Source organism: Carassius gibelio, chromosome A4 (genome assembly GCF_023724105.1).
Source record: "Carassius gibelio isolate Cgi1373 ecotype wild population from Czech Republic chromosome A4, carGib1.2-hapl.c, whole genome shotgun sequence".
In the NCBI taxonomy this organism is placed as follows: Eukaryota; Metazoa; Chordata; class Actinopteri; order Cypriniformes; family Cyprinidae; genus Carassius; species Carassius gibelio.
Genome location: NC_068374.1, coordinates 31541688 through 31558129, shown reverse-complemented (window position 1 = coordinate 31558129; position 16442 = coordinate 31541688). Strand labels below are relative to the sequence as shown.

The 16442-nt window shown below is 35.9% G+C and overlaps 1 protein-coding gene across 6 annotated transcripts in view; it reads left to right on the top strand.

Annotated features, from left to right (window-relative positions):
- LOC127977239 (ELKS/Rab6-interacting/CAST family member 1) overlaps positions 1 to 16442 on the top strand; it is a 175023-nt gene that overhangs the window by 30253 nt on the left and 128328 nt on the right. For all 6 annotated transcript variants that reach the window (XR_008158160.1, XM_052581998.1, XM_052582014.1 and 3 more), the window contains 3 exons: positions 669 to 836; positions 10827 to 10964; positions 13949 to 14089. Coding sequence is in view for 5 of the 6 variants with exons in the window: in XM_052581998.1 (XP_052437958.1) it covers positions 669 to 836; positions 10827 to 10964; positions 13949 to 14089 (447 nt within the window). In the remaining variant the exon portion in view is untranslated. The remainder of the gene's footprint in view (positions 1 to 668; positions 837 to 10826; positions 10965 to 13948; positions 14090 to 16442) is intronic.

Sequence of the window (16442 nt, the reverse complement as noted above, 5' to 3'; positions counted from 1 at the left end):
ATTTAAAACTTATTCAAAAAGAGGGGGAAAAAAATAAGCATAAAAAGTTTGCAAGTCATAAATTGTGTATACGATCAAAAGACTACTTAATTAACTAGCAATACTTAACTATTACAATACTATAGATTTATAAATAGTTATATAAATACAGTAGAATAATATATAATAGAAAACATTGTATGTATATTATACTTGGAACATTAAAATGTTTTTTGAATTAAAATTCAATTTTGAAAAATTTAATTTTTCTTCATATTTTAGGACTTCATATTCTTTATAACTTTATATTCCATGTATGATGACAATATAGAATGAAAGTAATGTTTCTTTTTGTCCTTTGTCAATGAAAAGCTATTGTATTTAATATGGTTTTGAAAGACCATTAGGGGGCACTGTTGTATCAAACATGTTATGTAAAATTACAGGGGCATGAATGGCTTCTTTGTGTAAGCTTTTAATTCTATAGTTAGTCTATCATCATACTTTTTATCATAATCCTGTATTACCAGTGCCAGAATGTGATTCATGGAGTTTAGCTGACGGTTAATGTGCCCTGACTGGCCAAGTATTAGTGTGTTCCTGTATACACTGTCATGAATAATAGTGTTATAATGGACAATAAGTATCAGTTAATGCGTCTCCATGACTTTTGTGCCTGTGTATTTCAGGTCGATGCTCTGCGTTTACGTCTGGAGGAGAAGGAGGCTACGCTTAATAAAAAGAGCAAGCAGATTCAGGAAATGTCAGAGGAGAAGGGCACGCTGAATGGAGAAATTCACGACCTCAAAGATATGCTTGACGTCAAGGAACGCAAGGTCAATGTGCTGCAGAAGAAGGTAAATCACAGTTTATACACCAACATTGTAGCAAAATTGTTTGTTACGTTGATGGTTTCATTCTCTCAGTAGGAAATAAAACACCATTAAACACCACATTTTTAAACATCATTAGCCCTTCAAATGGGTGTCAATTTGTCTTTCTTAACATAGATGGCACTGTTAGGCTATGTTTCAACATCAACATTCATTTATACAGCCCCTTACAACACTCAAGGTGAACCAAAGTGTTTTCCAATAAAAATAGAGCAATAAAAACAAAAATATTATTATTACATAAAATACACAACATTGCTAGATATTAAAAGCCAGTTTAAATAAATAAGTTTTAAGCCTATCTATAAAAAGGCTCAGGTCAGTAATGGTGCATATATTGGGGGGAAGCAGCTACAGAAAAAGCCCAGTCACCCCAGTATTTGTACTGTGACCTCGGGACTCACAGCAAAAGTTGATTTGTTGACCTAAGAGTCCTGTTTGGCTGACGAAAAGCCAGCATCTCAGTTACATAAGATGGAGCATTGAAAGCTTTAAAAACAAACAATACAATTTTAAAATTAACTCTAAAAGAAACTGGAAGCCAGCGGAGTGAATAAAGAATTGGGGTGATGTGCTCACATTTGCATGTGTTAGTTAAAAAATGGGCCACAACATTCTGTATCAGCTGAAGGCGATTGAGGCATGACTGTGTGACACCAACGTAAAGTGTATTACAATAATCTAATCTTGAACTGATAAAAGCATGAATAGCTTTTTTTAAGGTCAGAGTGATTCAAAAATGGTTTGACCTTGGCCAAAAGACATCTCTGAAATATATCTGCTTTAACCATGCTGTCAGTTTGTTTATCAAATTTCAGGCCACTATACAAAGTGAAAATAAAATATGCCTGAGAATAGAGCCTTGTGGCACACCACAAGAGAGGGAAGTGGTGGAGGCGGACGATCCCCAATTAATACAGAAAAGGTGATATTGGTCAAATATGACAAGAACCACTGAAGTGCGGTACCCCGAATGATTAAGAAGGACTTCATGGTCCACTGTATCAAAGGCCGCTGTGAGATCAAGTAGCACTAGAATAACAGGGCACTTAGCAACGTTTGATGAGCTCTGGTGAAATGCACAAAACCAGCCTCACCAAATATGCCATTGTATAAATTTATGATTTCTAAAAGCAGGGAAAAGTTGTGTTTGTGATGGCGATGGAGTCTCCTGTTCTCAGAAATGACACACAGGCCGTTAACCTCAGGGTAACAGCGGGCGCCAAGGTTTATACGTCTGCTCTGCATCTTTCATATCCATGAAACAGCTGTTTGCTTCTGCCTCAAACCCACGTTGGATATACAAGAAGTCGTAGCTGTTGCTGTTCCTGCCGACATCGCTTTTCATCGTCAGTATTTAGGCTGCAGCTTTGAACTTCATTCCACAATATACAGGTTTTGACAGAAATCAGCACACAAAACGGTGCCAAGTCAAAACTATCACTGACATGTTTCTAGCTTGTTGTACCGTACTCTTTGAGTTTGTCAGTGGATGATTCCATAGTGACTGGCCTTAACTGGTCGTCCCATGAGGCAATGCTTCAGCGGTCACATCCGACTATCAGTTTCAGTTGCACTGTGATCACAGGCTGTGCAAACAAGCCCCCCATCTGCAGCCTCATTAATCTTGACTTAGTGATAGTCTGAGTGCCCAGTACCCACTGTGAGCTCACCTTTATTGGGAAAACAGGAAGTTGTGCATCTGTCTAATGGACATTCCAGGGATAATGTTGCAAATAATGCCCCTAAGATCACTGTAACTTATATTAACATATTTTATTTTACGACTAAGTTTCCTAAAAAAAATCACTCATCGTTTACAAAAAGAGGCTGTTAACTGATAATCGTTACCCTGGAAGACCTTTTAAGGTTGTACTTTTTTTTTTCTAATACAGACTTTAGGATTTTGCTCAAGTCAAATGCTTTTTTTCACGTTTTTTTATTCAGAATATAATTGTATATTCTTAATGTAATGTCTAAATGTGTGAAATTCTAAGTATTTTTTTATATATTTAAAATGATTAATGATGAATTTATATATATATTTATTTTCTATTTTCTGTTTGTCTTAGCTGCTTTGATTCTCTTCACAGTTTGAGTCTGAAAGCTTCTCGGAGTCATCAGGAACACAATAAACTTTTTTTTTTTAAAGCCAAGTGCTCTCCCAAGCCACAGAAAGAGAAACATTTAGTTTCCATTATAGTGCTTGAGCCGCTCTACATTGCCCCAGAGTTGGTCCTAATGGCCATAACACATTGAGACAGTTCTATGAAGGTATGCATGGGGCTGCTCAACAGAACACCATTCAACACACAGCTCAAACGAGAAAACGAGAAACTGTACAGAGCAAGCAGGATTAGCAGTGAGGAATGTGTCATTTTGCATTTTAATAAAATTGTACTTTTTACAAAGGATATATCATGGACATGGAGGAGTTAAAGGAATAGTTTCATTTACTCACCCTCATGCTGTTCCAAACCTGTAAGAATTTCTTCTTTTCACAAATATATTTTGAAGAATGTTTGTAACCAAATACGTGACGGTAGCAACTGACTTCCACAGTGCCCCCCCCCTTTTTTTTTTTTCCTATGGAAGTCAGGGGCTCCCAGCAATTGTTTGGACAACAACATTCTTCAAAATATAATTGTGTTCAACAGAAAAAAGAAACTCTGTTTATGGAAATGTAGCTAGAAACTAGGTGATTCAGAAATAATAATGATTTTGGCATTACTCGATCAGCTCATTAACAGAAGACTTCCAACATTAACATAAGAATTAAAATTCATCAATGAGAAACTTGACCTGCCCCGATGAATGCTTTTTTTTTTTTTTTGCCAAGCGTAAGATTTTAGTCATATAGAATCCTGCAAGATAAATACTGCATCAAATGTTTCTTGCCCACCGTGTAGTAGTGAAAAATGCAAATACGGATGCAGCCAAAGTAGCAAAGACTGCCTTTTAATTCCGAGGGTCAGTGAGAGTGGAAATTATAATGTGAAAAACAGTTTTGGCTGTTTTTGATGTTAAAAACATTACAAGCAGGCTTTAAGAAAAATAAAATGTTTCAGACTTGAAGAATATGGCCTCTAAATAAGCAACACTGTTTAGTTTTTTTTTGTTTTTTTTTGCATCGTTACATTTGCACGTACCAAAATGAGCTTTCCTAGACTGTGCGTGTCTGTGTATGTAAGTGAGTAAATGAATAGATACACAGTGTCCTGTGAAGTATGCATTCGTTCTCAGAGGAGGCCTAGTTTGGGTTAGTTTCTTTTTTCTTGCACTCTCCTTTAATGTCTGAACATCATTTTTTTTCTCCCGCTCTGAGTTGTTTGGCTTTGTAATTGTTTTCCCAGCGGCTCTGGTTCAAGTGCGAAGCTCTCTGCCTTCTCAGTGGCACTGTTTGTCTGCGTGGATGTGAGCGAGTGCGTGCCAAACGGAGCAAAACACCTCTTCCGGCAGCAGCTGAGAGATTCGGCCCGCTCTTTTCCGACTTTGTTTATATTCAGTGTTTTGTGTTTAACTGAACACTTACCCTTTAACAGCCTGGAAAATAACGATAATTTAATTTGCAACTGTCAGATAAGGTGGCAGACAGATCCGCAGTGGAAGCGGCTGAACTAAATATTGAAAACAGCGGTTTGGAGAGGAATTCTTTCACAAGTTCACTGCAGGACAGGCTGCAGAAAATAACATTTGTTAATGCGAGGAGGGAGGAATACAAGACGCAGTTCAGCAGAACTCACTCAAGTATGTAAACTTGCGTCGATGGTCTTGATGGAGAGCAGCTCTCTTTGGCATGAGAGAGTTGTCAGAGACACTTTGTCTTATGGATGAACATGGGCGGTGCTAGGGTTGGTTTTTTTTCCACAAAATGTTCATGTCTGGACATTTTTAACATTACTTATTCCAATTAGGGTTGCAGTTAATAAAAAAAAATACTAAAATAAAATATTTCTCTTATTTTGAAACGATATGTTTAAATTATAGCATATGAATACTGTTCTTCAGACGACACCAAAGAAATTAAACCTGTTTGTTGACTTTGCGGTCAAGGTTTCGCTCCGTCGAGATGTAATAAACACCCAATATTGAGCGTTCCTCAAGGAATTTGTCCGCAAACTTTGGAAACATAATCCGGGACATTGAGGTTCTTGCAAAACTCGTTCATTGAGACACAATTTCATGAACCTCATGAACTTTCAGGAAATCCAGCAACTATATTTTTCTTAGAAGTAACAGCCTGCTAACTTCTGAACAAACTTGACACTTTGGCGACATAAAACTGTCGTCAAAGTACAATGTGCGTCGGACTACACTGCCGTCAAAAAGTTTGGGGTTTAGTATGATTTTATGTTTTGAAAGAGATTAATACTTTAATTCAGAAAGGACACATTAAAGTGATCTAAAGTTACAGTTAAAGACATTTAGAATATTATAAAAGATTTAGGTTTCAAATAAATCAGGTTATTTTGAACTTGCATTTCATCAGAAATCCCCCAAAAAATGTATTGCGGTTTCCACAATGATATTAAGAATACAGTTTTCAACAAGAAAATTAAGTAATAAGATAAATTATAATGATTTCTGAAAGGTAATTTTACACTAAAGTCTAAAATAATGTCTGCTGAAAATGTATAATTACAAAATATTTTAAATAAATCTGTTAAAATATATAAAAATCCAAAACAGTTATTGTAAATTGTACATTTTAAAACATTAACTGTTTTTTTTCCCCTTGGTGAGAGACTTTTTCCAGAAACTTACTTTCCCTACATTTTTGAAAGGTAATGTACAACAAACCAAAAGGGTCATCACTGTTTTAACAACAGTGATTTAAAATCCATACAGCGGTTTACGATCGGCTGAAACCAAGTTTAGTTGGGCCATTTTAGTTTTCTCGCCAGTAGAATTGAGGGTTTTACTTCATTAACAATGACTCACTGCCTATGTAACGTTTCAACATGTATTATGAAGTGTATCATATTCCAGTATTTCATCGAAGGATGTCCCCATGCACATTCACAGAGGGTTTAGGCTAAACCCTGAACATTCACTGACCCCACAACCGTCCCCATGGATGAAGAGCTTCCAATTTGCTACACTTTTTAAGGCTGGTTCAGAACGCAGAACGAGTGTGTGCTTTTTTCCCCTCTTCTTTTCGACGGCTAAGGGGCTGAAGAAGGCTAACAGGCTTAGCACCTCAAGGAAAGCCTCTTAAACGGAGCATGTCAGGCCTGAGTTGTGATCTTCTTGCTGAGGAAGAGACTATTACATTGTTTGTTACCGTCTTTCAGTTGAGAGAGAGAGGGAGAAAGACACAGACAGAGAGAGCAGAGCTTTAAGAGGGTGCATGCTAATAAGTGGCTTGTGTTAAAATAATGATAAACCCCACATCAAAAGGCAGAGAGTCTTAAGCCCCTAACGGTCTGATAGAGAGAGGGGACTCTGCTTTGACTTAATTGGGGAAAAGAAGTTCTACAGAAGTCTTTAATTAATCCGCACTTCCTCCTCCCCATCTCTCTCTCTCTCGCTCTCTGGCTCTCTCTCCCTCTCTCTCTCTCTCTCTCTCCCTCATATTCACTTTTCTATTTGAATTTGTTTGTTTTACACATTAAAAAAATGCAAATAAAAGCAGTGGCAGACAAAAAATTAAGTCCAAATGTAAAAAAAAAATCTAATATTATTAATTAATTTATTTTTATTTTTTATTTTATTGCAATAAACAGAGTAAAAGAGTAATATTGTGAAATAATATTACTATTTGAAAAAAAAACTTTAAGTTTTTCTAATACATGTTAAAATCTAATTATTTATGTGATGCAAAGCTGAATTTACTCCAGTTATTATGATCAATATTTAATATTTTGGTGGACAACATGGTACCTTTTTTATGATTCTTTGATGAATATAAAGTTCAAAAGAACAGCATTTATTCAAAATAGGAATCTTTATAAATTCTCAATTTAATGCATCATTGTTCAATAAAGGTATTAATTTGTATCAGGAAAAAGATATTGTCCCTTATCATTATTAAATATTATTTTTGAATGGCATTGTTTATATCTATTAAATAATTTTAAATGAGCTTACATTATAATATAAACAATAATTGTAAATGATATTTCTTTATTTTTAATTTTAGGCTTTAGCTTTACTCTTTGTAGTCGTGGTGCTTTAAAAGGGGTGCATTTAGAGATGCAGTTAATTCATGCCCTTTAAAGTGCTTTAACTACAACTAGTAAAACTCCGACCACCTTGAATGTTTGAGTAAATCCAAATAAATGTGTCTGTTGTAATTTATTATATAAAACGAATGACTCACAGTTACACGGTGGAATTTTCCTTTTGCTGTCACCTTGTATCAAACGAGTGCAACTAAAGTCATGTGATCCAGAACTAGTCGACACAGCCCTGGCATGTCGACTACTGCCAGAACTAATCGACTAGTTTAGTTCCACCCCTAACATATGGTGATCAAAGCAGGAATATGAATTTTGACAATTTTGAAAACGGAAGGAAAATCTCTTTTTCTGTGTGGGACACAAAGACCGGCGGCGTGCCACTTACCTGTCAGGTCTCACCCACTCAGGTGCCAAACTCCTCACACTCATTTGAATTACTGAGGAGTGTGTGTGTTCTAAAAATGACAAAAGAAAATTACTAAAACTTCAAACAAAATTCAAATGAAAATGGAAAATTACAATGGAAGTTTTTTTTTTTTTTATTCAAAATATTTTTAAGAATTATAATACTTTCTCAATTATACGAAAATAACAGCTATTAGAGAACCTTCTAATAAAAAGTGCTGGAAACATCTAACAAACAGTTTCTCTTATACATACAGTATAACCTTCTTAATACCCATCTGCTGAAAATCTGCAGAAATGATCTCCCCTCCCGTCGCTCCGCTCTGTGGGTTCGACATGTTTTGTTCGGCTTGCACATTGCATACAATTCTGATGCAACCCGCTGTAAACGCTCAAATCTTTTTTCTGTGTGTGTGCCTATGTGTGTTGTCTTGTTGTGTGTCATGTGCCTCTCTGTCTGTTTCCACAGTTCATGCAACACTGACATGCAGCAGGTCACTAAGTGAAACAAAACACTATTTTTATAAATCAGACAGACCCCAGCCTCTCTCTCTCTTTCGCTCTCTCTCTCTCACACACAAACACACAAATGCCTTTAAGTCTCCAAGCGTTTGGATCTCTGACGGGAGGCTGCTCTTTTAGTCTCGTCTTGTCTTTTATCCGCTCACACACTCTCGGATGAAGCCAGAATTAGGGCAGAAGAGCTTGTGGGAGTGTGGGAGTGTATCTACACACTGCTCTTCCCTCAATTTTAGATACCAGGTCATTGAATTCCGGTTTAAAGCTTCTCCCAACAGACCTTTTTTTTTTTTTTTTTTTTGCTTAATAAGCTCCTATTTGAACGTAATCATCATTTGGCTTGACATGGATCCCCGTAATCTAGATCTGAATGTCCATCTTCCCTTTATGAGGAAGATGAAGCCATTTTTCCTCCATTAGCTCTACACAGGATCGCAGTTTTCCCCTCAATGCGCTGATTGTTTTCCAAAATATAATTGCTGTTATCATATGACTCTGCACATGCATAATACGAGCGCAATGAAATATTCATGAGTGTATTGTCAGCGCCGGTCAAAGCTGCACGGGGTAACCCAAAACTCTGGGGGATGCTGGGTAATGGGGCAGAGGAGTGTAATCAGGTTGTGCTACACAACCAGGTTTCATGGGCGACCGCAGACGATATCAAAGGGAAGGAGGTGGAGTGTGTGTGAATGTCTGTATCATCTGACAGGTGGAGCTATCAGCTGTGTGTTTGATTGATTAATGAAAGGCTGGAGATTTTTAAGCGAGCATATTGGACATGCACTGCTATGTTTTTGCTTTTGCTACGTTGTTATTCCACAAAAAGTCTCCCACAATTCCAAAGGAACATTCAGAACTTCTTTTTCCCCCACTCAGCTTTTCACTTAAAACTAGCTGGGACTAACCCCGACATCTGTTCAAACATGTCTAAAATTATTTGAAACAACAGACCCTGCCACACTTTTTATTATTTGAGCAACAACTGTCGTTTTTTGAACCAGGGCAAATTCATTCTAGGGTTTCTTCTCACTTCTCTCTCTGCCTACATTTGTTATCCTTCTAATCGCTTTTGCCAAAACATTCACCCTTTTAATTAAATTCATAAGTCGACACGGCTTTATCTCTCTCAGCGGTCGAGTTCGGAAACCAGATTACGCCGCTGTCACAGTTTTCACTTGCTCTTTTCCGGACACTGAGAGAAAAAAAAAAAGTTTCTAAAATCGATTAGGCATTTAAAGAAAAAACTACAAAGGGAGAAAAGATGTGGGAGATGTGGCCGAAGGAAAGATTTTTAGTCTGTTCATTTTGTTCGGTTTATAATATCTTGGTACAGTTCTTTTTTTTAATATATAACTAAACAAAATAGGTGATTTTCATTACATTTTCAGTTATTTTCAAATAATAATTAATAAAAAAAGAAACTAAATATATAGATTTATTATATAAATGGTGCAGAAAAATAAATATATTTATTTTTTAAATGGAAGAAGGAAAGATTTTTGGTCTGAAAATTTTATGTTTTTAACTAAAAACTAAAAATGATGTTTATAATGGTTTATTTTATATAATACTTTAGTTAGAGGTTATTTTCATTATTTTATTAAATGTTTTGAAACATGAATAATAAATTAATAAAAATAACAAATAATTTAGTAAATTTTATATATATATATATATATATATATATATATATATATATATGCATGTATATAATGTATATAAATTATGTAAAACTATATTTATTAAATGGAAGAAAGGATTACTAAAATTTTTATTTTAAAGTTAGTGTTAACAATTAAAAAATAAGTGAATAGTTTTCATTGTTTTTAAATGTCTTGAAAATTAATTAATAATAATATAGTATAATATTATGTAATGTAATATAATGTAATATTCAATTATAATATTGGTTTAATAGTGGTGATAATAACTTTATAGTTATTTAAATTATTTTCTGTTATTTTCAAATTTATTGAAAATTAAATAAAAATAAAAGTGTATATATAGCAAATATTATATAGAATGTAGAATTAAATATATTTATATATTTTTTTATATTTAAGTGTATATAAATTACTGTTTTTGTAATAGTGTTTTGTAACCGCCATAGCAACAAAATTTCTGTTGCCAACATTTCCGAATATACATCTTAAAACAATTATGTTCATATCAAAGACCATATATTTTCTCTAAATCTTGTTCAGCCCAAGAACTTTTACTCTAAACAGTCGAGGTAGGCCTGCTGATAAAATGTGTTTACACACAGAGCGGCTCTATCACCGGCAGGTTGTTTCAAAGCAGCTATAAGAAACAAAAAAGGCAACTATTTATCAAATCCGTCAGCGTTTAATTGAATATGAGACGGTAGACAGGAACAGTCAGTCTTTTCATTGAGCTGTCGGGACATGATGAATGGAGTGAAACGTGGAAATGCCCATCTCTCCCGTGCCATTCATCAGCTCCACGCCAGCCGCGCACGCAGATAAGGAAAGTTTATGAAGAGAATTAGTTCTGAATATGCTTCTAATGAGGTCATTATTTATTTTCAGCTGAACAGTGGAAAAAAAAATAGATTGTTTTTAACGGATCCGACCCTCCCCCTGTTCCCAATGTTGTTGCATACAGAGTGCTGTAAGTGCATGTGCTGAAAATAAAATGAAAAATGGCTTCACTTAGTCTACTCTGAGCATAAGTGTGAGTGAATGTTGTTTATTGTGCTTTAATAGATATGTCCTCATCTGGATCAGTTTGATGTTGTAAAACTGTCTCTGTCTCTCTCTCTCTCTCTCTCTCTCTCTCTCTCTCTCTCTCTCTCTCTATCTCTCTCGCTCTCTCTCTCTCTCAGATTGAGAACCTGCAGGAGCAGCTGAAGGATAAGGAGAAGCAGATGACCAGCCTGAAGGAGCGCGTCAAATCCCTGCAGACAGACACTTCAAACACGGACACGGCCCTCACCACGCTGGAGGAGGCCCTGGCTGAAAAGGTGGACACCCACGAACACTCACATGCCCACAGACTCATTTACGGCCACTGAAAACTAGTTGTCTGTTTTAGGGTTGCCACAATGGCAACATTTTCATTGGTATGACTCTCACCCTTGAGTGTCCAGAGCAAGAAAACAGGATTGACGTTACAGATGTTATTGCTATTAAGTATTACTTTTGCATTCATCCCTAATTTTACTATTTTTTGCAAGTATTGCCATCAGAACAGGTGGAATCTAGAGCAGTTAATAATAATAATTAATACCCATACCTAATATGAATCTACAACCTAATACTATTAGAAAATCTGATATAAATATAACTAGTTTATTATTATTATTATTACTATTATTATTATTACTATTATTATTATTATCGCTACTAGTAGTAATAGTCATAGCAATTTCTAATTACAATTCATGTGTAAATTAATACTTATTATTAAATTCAATTTGTAAATATTATGATAATATTTAATAGCAGTTGTAGTAATACCAATTAATTATGTAAATTAGTTATTCTTATTTATATTAAACATTTTATTAATAATACACTAATTTGTTGTTGTTTGTGTTGCTGTATTATTATTATTATTATTATTATTATTATTATTATTTATTAATAATAATAACAACCATTAATATTAATATTAAATAAAATATATGATCTAATACTAATAGTAAATATTATATAAATGTTGTCTATTATTGGCAGTAAAAGTAGTACCTTTTTCTAACTACAATTTAGATAATTTTGTGTAATATGTGTAATCTAACAGTTTTTTGTTAATATTATATTAATATTGCATTTAGTTTTTTGTTGTTTGATTATTATTAGTGATTGTAGTAGTAGTAGTAGTAATTATGTAAATTATTTATTATTATTTATACATTCGATTAATATTACATGAAGTTGTTCATTATTATTACTATTATCATCTGTACAAATGGTGCTATTATTAATCACTAAACTGGATGTGGTAGCTTGTGTTGTCTCCCTCAGAGACATGATATCACAGGTGACGTGAACCGCTGTGAGTGTGTGTGACAGCGGTGAAGATTGTTCTGTCACACACTCTTATGTAAGGCCTCAGTCATCCTCACACCATGATTGACCTCGCAGCTAGCGCACGGATCCACAGGTCAATCCCCGTCGCTTCTCATCAACTAGCATCACATGTGCTATCGTCTTCACCAACGCGTACACGGAGTTCACTGAACATTTCAGGTCATGGGCTTCCAGAATGACGCAGTTCTCCGAATCAACATATCCTCCCTCACCACCTGCCCCCTGAACTCCAGCTCATGAATATGAATGAATTAACCCCGCCGGTTATTAGCATTGTCTCACACACCCGCAGTTTGGCAGCGATCTGCTGTTCTGCGTTTGCCCACTTCATCTCGCTCACATACCCTCACGCGCCGAGGTTTGGGCGTCCTGTTCCTCCCATATGATGGGTGGAAATGAACTTTGTCAGCCATCTGCATATTGAAAAAGAGAGCTCTGGCTTTTTTAGTGGACACACATACTCGAACACAGGCCGACACGTATGCACTTTTGCAGCACGTTCCCTCACACAGACATTTGCAGAGCGTATCTGTCCTTCCCCTACTTAAACACATGCAGTTTTCCATTTCACACGCCTCAGATGCCGTTCGATGCAAATTGTGAATTTGGTGTGAGAGTTAGCTGGCACAGCGATGCTCGGTCATGGTTAATGTCACAGCTCAGCGAGGATCGGCCAGGAACGTCGGCTCAGGAGAGTGAAATACAGCCCTTGCGGTGAGAAACGCAGTGCGGGCCTGAAAAAGAGCTGTGTTATTATTGTCCGGTTCGGCCGCTCGGTGTGTGAGTTTTGGCCGGCGTGGGTGTGAAAGTGCTGGAGGCTGGTGCTCTCTATGATTCCAGTCGTCCTCTTTCACAGGCCATCGACTGCGAATGCAAGGCTTCGCCAAAACACTCTTTCCTCAGACCTCTTATTGTCTCACGTTATTGCTCTGTGTATCTCTTTTCCCTCTCTGAATTATTATTAAAGGTGGGTTTTTTTTTGCGACTTTATTAAAGTGTGAGTACAATGCAGCATAGTAGCCGTTCACATAAGATCTGACTCATTTCTACTAAAGTTACTTCCTTTTTCTGAAAGCCGACGCGGCCAAAAGTTCCAACACCTGGCCAAAGTTGACACATGTGTGAGATTAATGGATCGTACGCCAAATGTGTTCATTCAGATATGTTCCACTAGCCGTGCAGGGTTATGCTTAAGATGGGAATTAAGCAATTGGTGTGCCTGCGCTTTCTAAACTTTGACAGGTATTGGCCTGCTCTTGTTTTTGGGTAAATTTTACAACCCTGATATAAATCAGAAAGCGAATGACCACAAATTTCATTTCCTCTTTGCTTGTGCTACTTTTTTATTTAATCTTACATTTTTTTTATCTTTATATGTATTGATTTATTAGTATTAAATATTATATTTGATTATATATAATTATAATAATAATACTTATGATAATAATAATCGCTTATTGCGTTAGATTAATATTTATTGATTTATTAAAAATAACTTAATACTTTTAATTTTAAGTTATATATAAACAACAGTACTTGAACAACAATGAGAATAAATAATAATAATCATAATAGTCATATTTACTTCTTAGATCAATGATATTATTATTAACTTTGTTGTGAATAGGTAGTTTGTGTTAGGTTTTGGTACATTTGAAAGGTTTGTCATTATTTATTCATGTTTTTACCATGGAACACAAAAGGTGAAAGGAACAGGGTGTAATTTACTGTAAATATTTATTTATGATCTTTCATGCGATTGCATATTGTACTGTATAGAAAACTAATTTTGGGTTCCGAAAAAGAAAGTCAAATGGGTTTGTAACAACTTGAGGGTGAGTAAATGATTCTTTTTTCTTTGATTCTAAATCACACGCTTAACATGTCTTTTTTTTTTGGTGTGTGATGTTTGTAGGAGCGTATAATCGAGCGTCTAAAGGAACAGAGGGATAGAGACGAGAGAGAGAAGAGCGAAGAACTGGACAGCAGCAAGAAAGAGCTCAAAGAGCTGAAAGAGAGAGTCAGCTTACTGCAGGGAGAGCTGTCCGATCGTGAGGTGAGAACTTGTTTTTGCATGAACAAACTAATGCTTTATTAATGCTTTATTAATGTTTTGGGAAAGATTTCCACCTTGTAGTGACATTGGTAAAAAAATGTCTCAAACCATATCTAGAGACCAATATCTTGTCTACAACGTCATTTATTGTTGATGACCAAATAATAGGTCACTTGAAAGAAAAACTTGCTGAAAACTTTCTCTCAGGTCATCCAAGATGTAGATGAGTTTGTTTCTTTATCAGAACAGATTTGGAGAAATGTAGTATTACATCACTTGTTCACCAGTGGAACCCTGCAGTGAATGGGTGCCGTCAGAATGAGAATCAAACCTCAGATAAAAACATCACAATAGTCCACACGACTGTGAAGTGAAAGGCATTCAGACTGTTGATTCTGGCTAAAATACTCGGTTCATAATATGGCTTTCTCCAGTGAAATTATTGTCTCATCTGAATCAGGAGAGAAGTATGCACAGATCAAGCACAGTCGTTCTGACTGAAGAGGATCCATTGGCTAGCAAGTGATCTGTTAAAATGAAAAAAAAACAAAATCCTCTCTATCTTGGATGTTCTGAGGGTGCAAATCTTCATTTTTGGGTCAACTATTCCTTTAAACTGCAATGTCATCTTGCAAACATATGTTCAGATTTGTGTAATCTTTCTGCATATTTGTGAACAGAAGTTTGGGTTTGCGGTGTAAATATTGCAATCATAAATTGTGACTCAAAAATCCACAACTAATCCTAACGATCCTCAACTAAATCTCTGCTATCAGGAGAACTGTAATTAAACGGTAAACTATTATTGCATGAATCATTTGGATTTGTCTGTGAAATTTTTGCACATATTTGCAAAAGATTAGCCCGGATTGTTTCTGTATGATTATATCTCGCATCTGTGAAAGCAAGTCATGTTACAGGTTTTTGTTCTGTGCAAACAAACATTCAAATGACCAACAAATCGCTCAGAGGTGGGCGTCCAGCCGACGTCTTGTGCAATTTTGCATTCATCATGTTAGTTCAGATGGTGGTTTTTCGCATTTATAATGCAGTAATCCTCTATAATGTGTCAAGTGTGGATTAAAGAGGTTGAAGCAGATCCCAGGCAGCATTAGAAACGTCTTCCTTAGATTGCACTGTTGGACGAGGTGCTCAGGCTTGATAGAGACAGACTGATTTTGTAGCTGTCTGCACAACCCCTGAGGAGCTGTAGTGATGAGAACAGACATGCTGGACCCGCAACACTGTCAGTCCTGTGTGTGTGTGTGTGTGTAGGTCATGAAGATAAATGGCAGATTCTAAATGTGAGGGAACGGCCCTTCCCAGAGAGCAACTGCTCATTTCTCTTTCTGTCTTCAACTCTGCTCTGTTGTTCACTTTTTTGCCTTTTTCCTTCTATCCTTTTTCTCTATCTTCTCACACTTTCTTCTGTTTTGTCTAGCATCTCTCCAATAGCCCTTACGTCAGTATAAAAGGTTGATTTATAAATGAAAGTTTGCTCGTCGTTAACTCCCATCATGCTGATCCAAATCTGCATGATTCACGGATAGAGGCATTTTAAACAGTTGTTTTGCTCGCTGAAGCTCTCTGAAGATTTCAGTCTTTATAAGAGACAAAAATGCACCATAAGTGGTTTATGATGTACAGGATAGTTTAAATGTTTTGCATTGCAGCATTATTTTAAAGCACATTTCTTCAAATTCTTATTGTGATGTGTCCTGCATTTTATTTTGATTTAATTTCACTTCGTTTCTTGATGAATAATCTTGGTGTCATCCAGACCAGTTTTGTGAATCATTTCAGTGCAAAGATCCAGACCAGAAACTGGTGTGAATGATTTAAACATTCAACTCACTGACTCAAGGATCCTGTTGTAATGGATAAATTCTCTGTCTACATTCAATGGAATAACAACAGTCATAAGGCACTGTGTAGTAAATGATAACTAAATGTTTATTTTTGGATGAAGCATCCCTCTAATGATTGCAATTGCACTGTATATGTACCCCGTCTTTCCCACAGCATTGTGGTTGTTGTATTATTCAGGTTATTCTTGTTTGCTGTGATCTCTGCATTCCTCTCTGCTGTCTGCCTCTAGAACATGGACGATGCACATCCCCACCACTAAACCACTTCCTGTCTCACCATACAGTAGTTTCTTCTCATCTGTATCTTTCTCTGTCCTTTTCCATTTCCGTTTGCTTCCAAACGTCACTAATAATTCCATAGCATGTGGGTGAATCTCATGAGATCATGGTTGACACCAAAATTATATAATTATTTAAATTATAACAGTCAAATTGGAGATTTTAATAATGACACAATGCAAAGCACTTTAATGACAACTAACAGT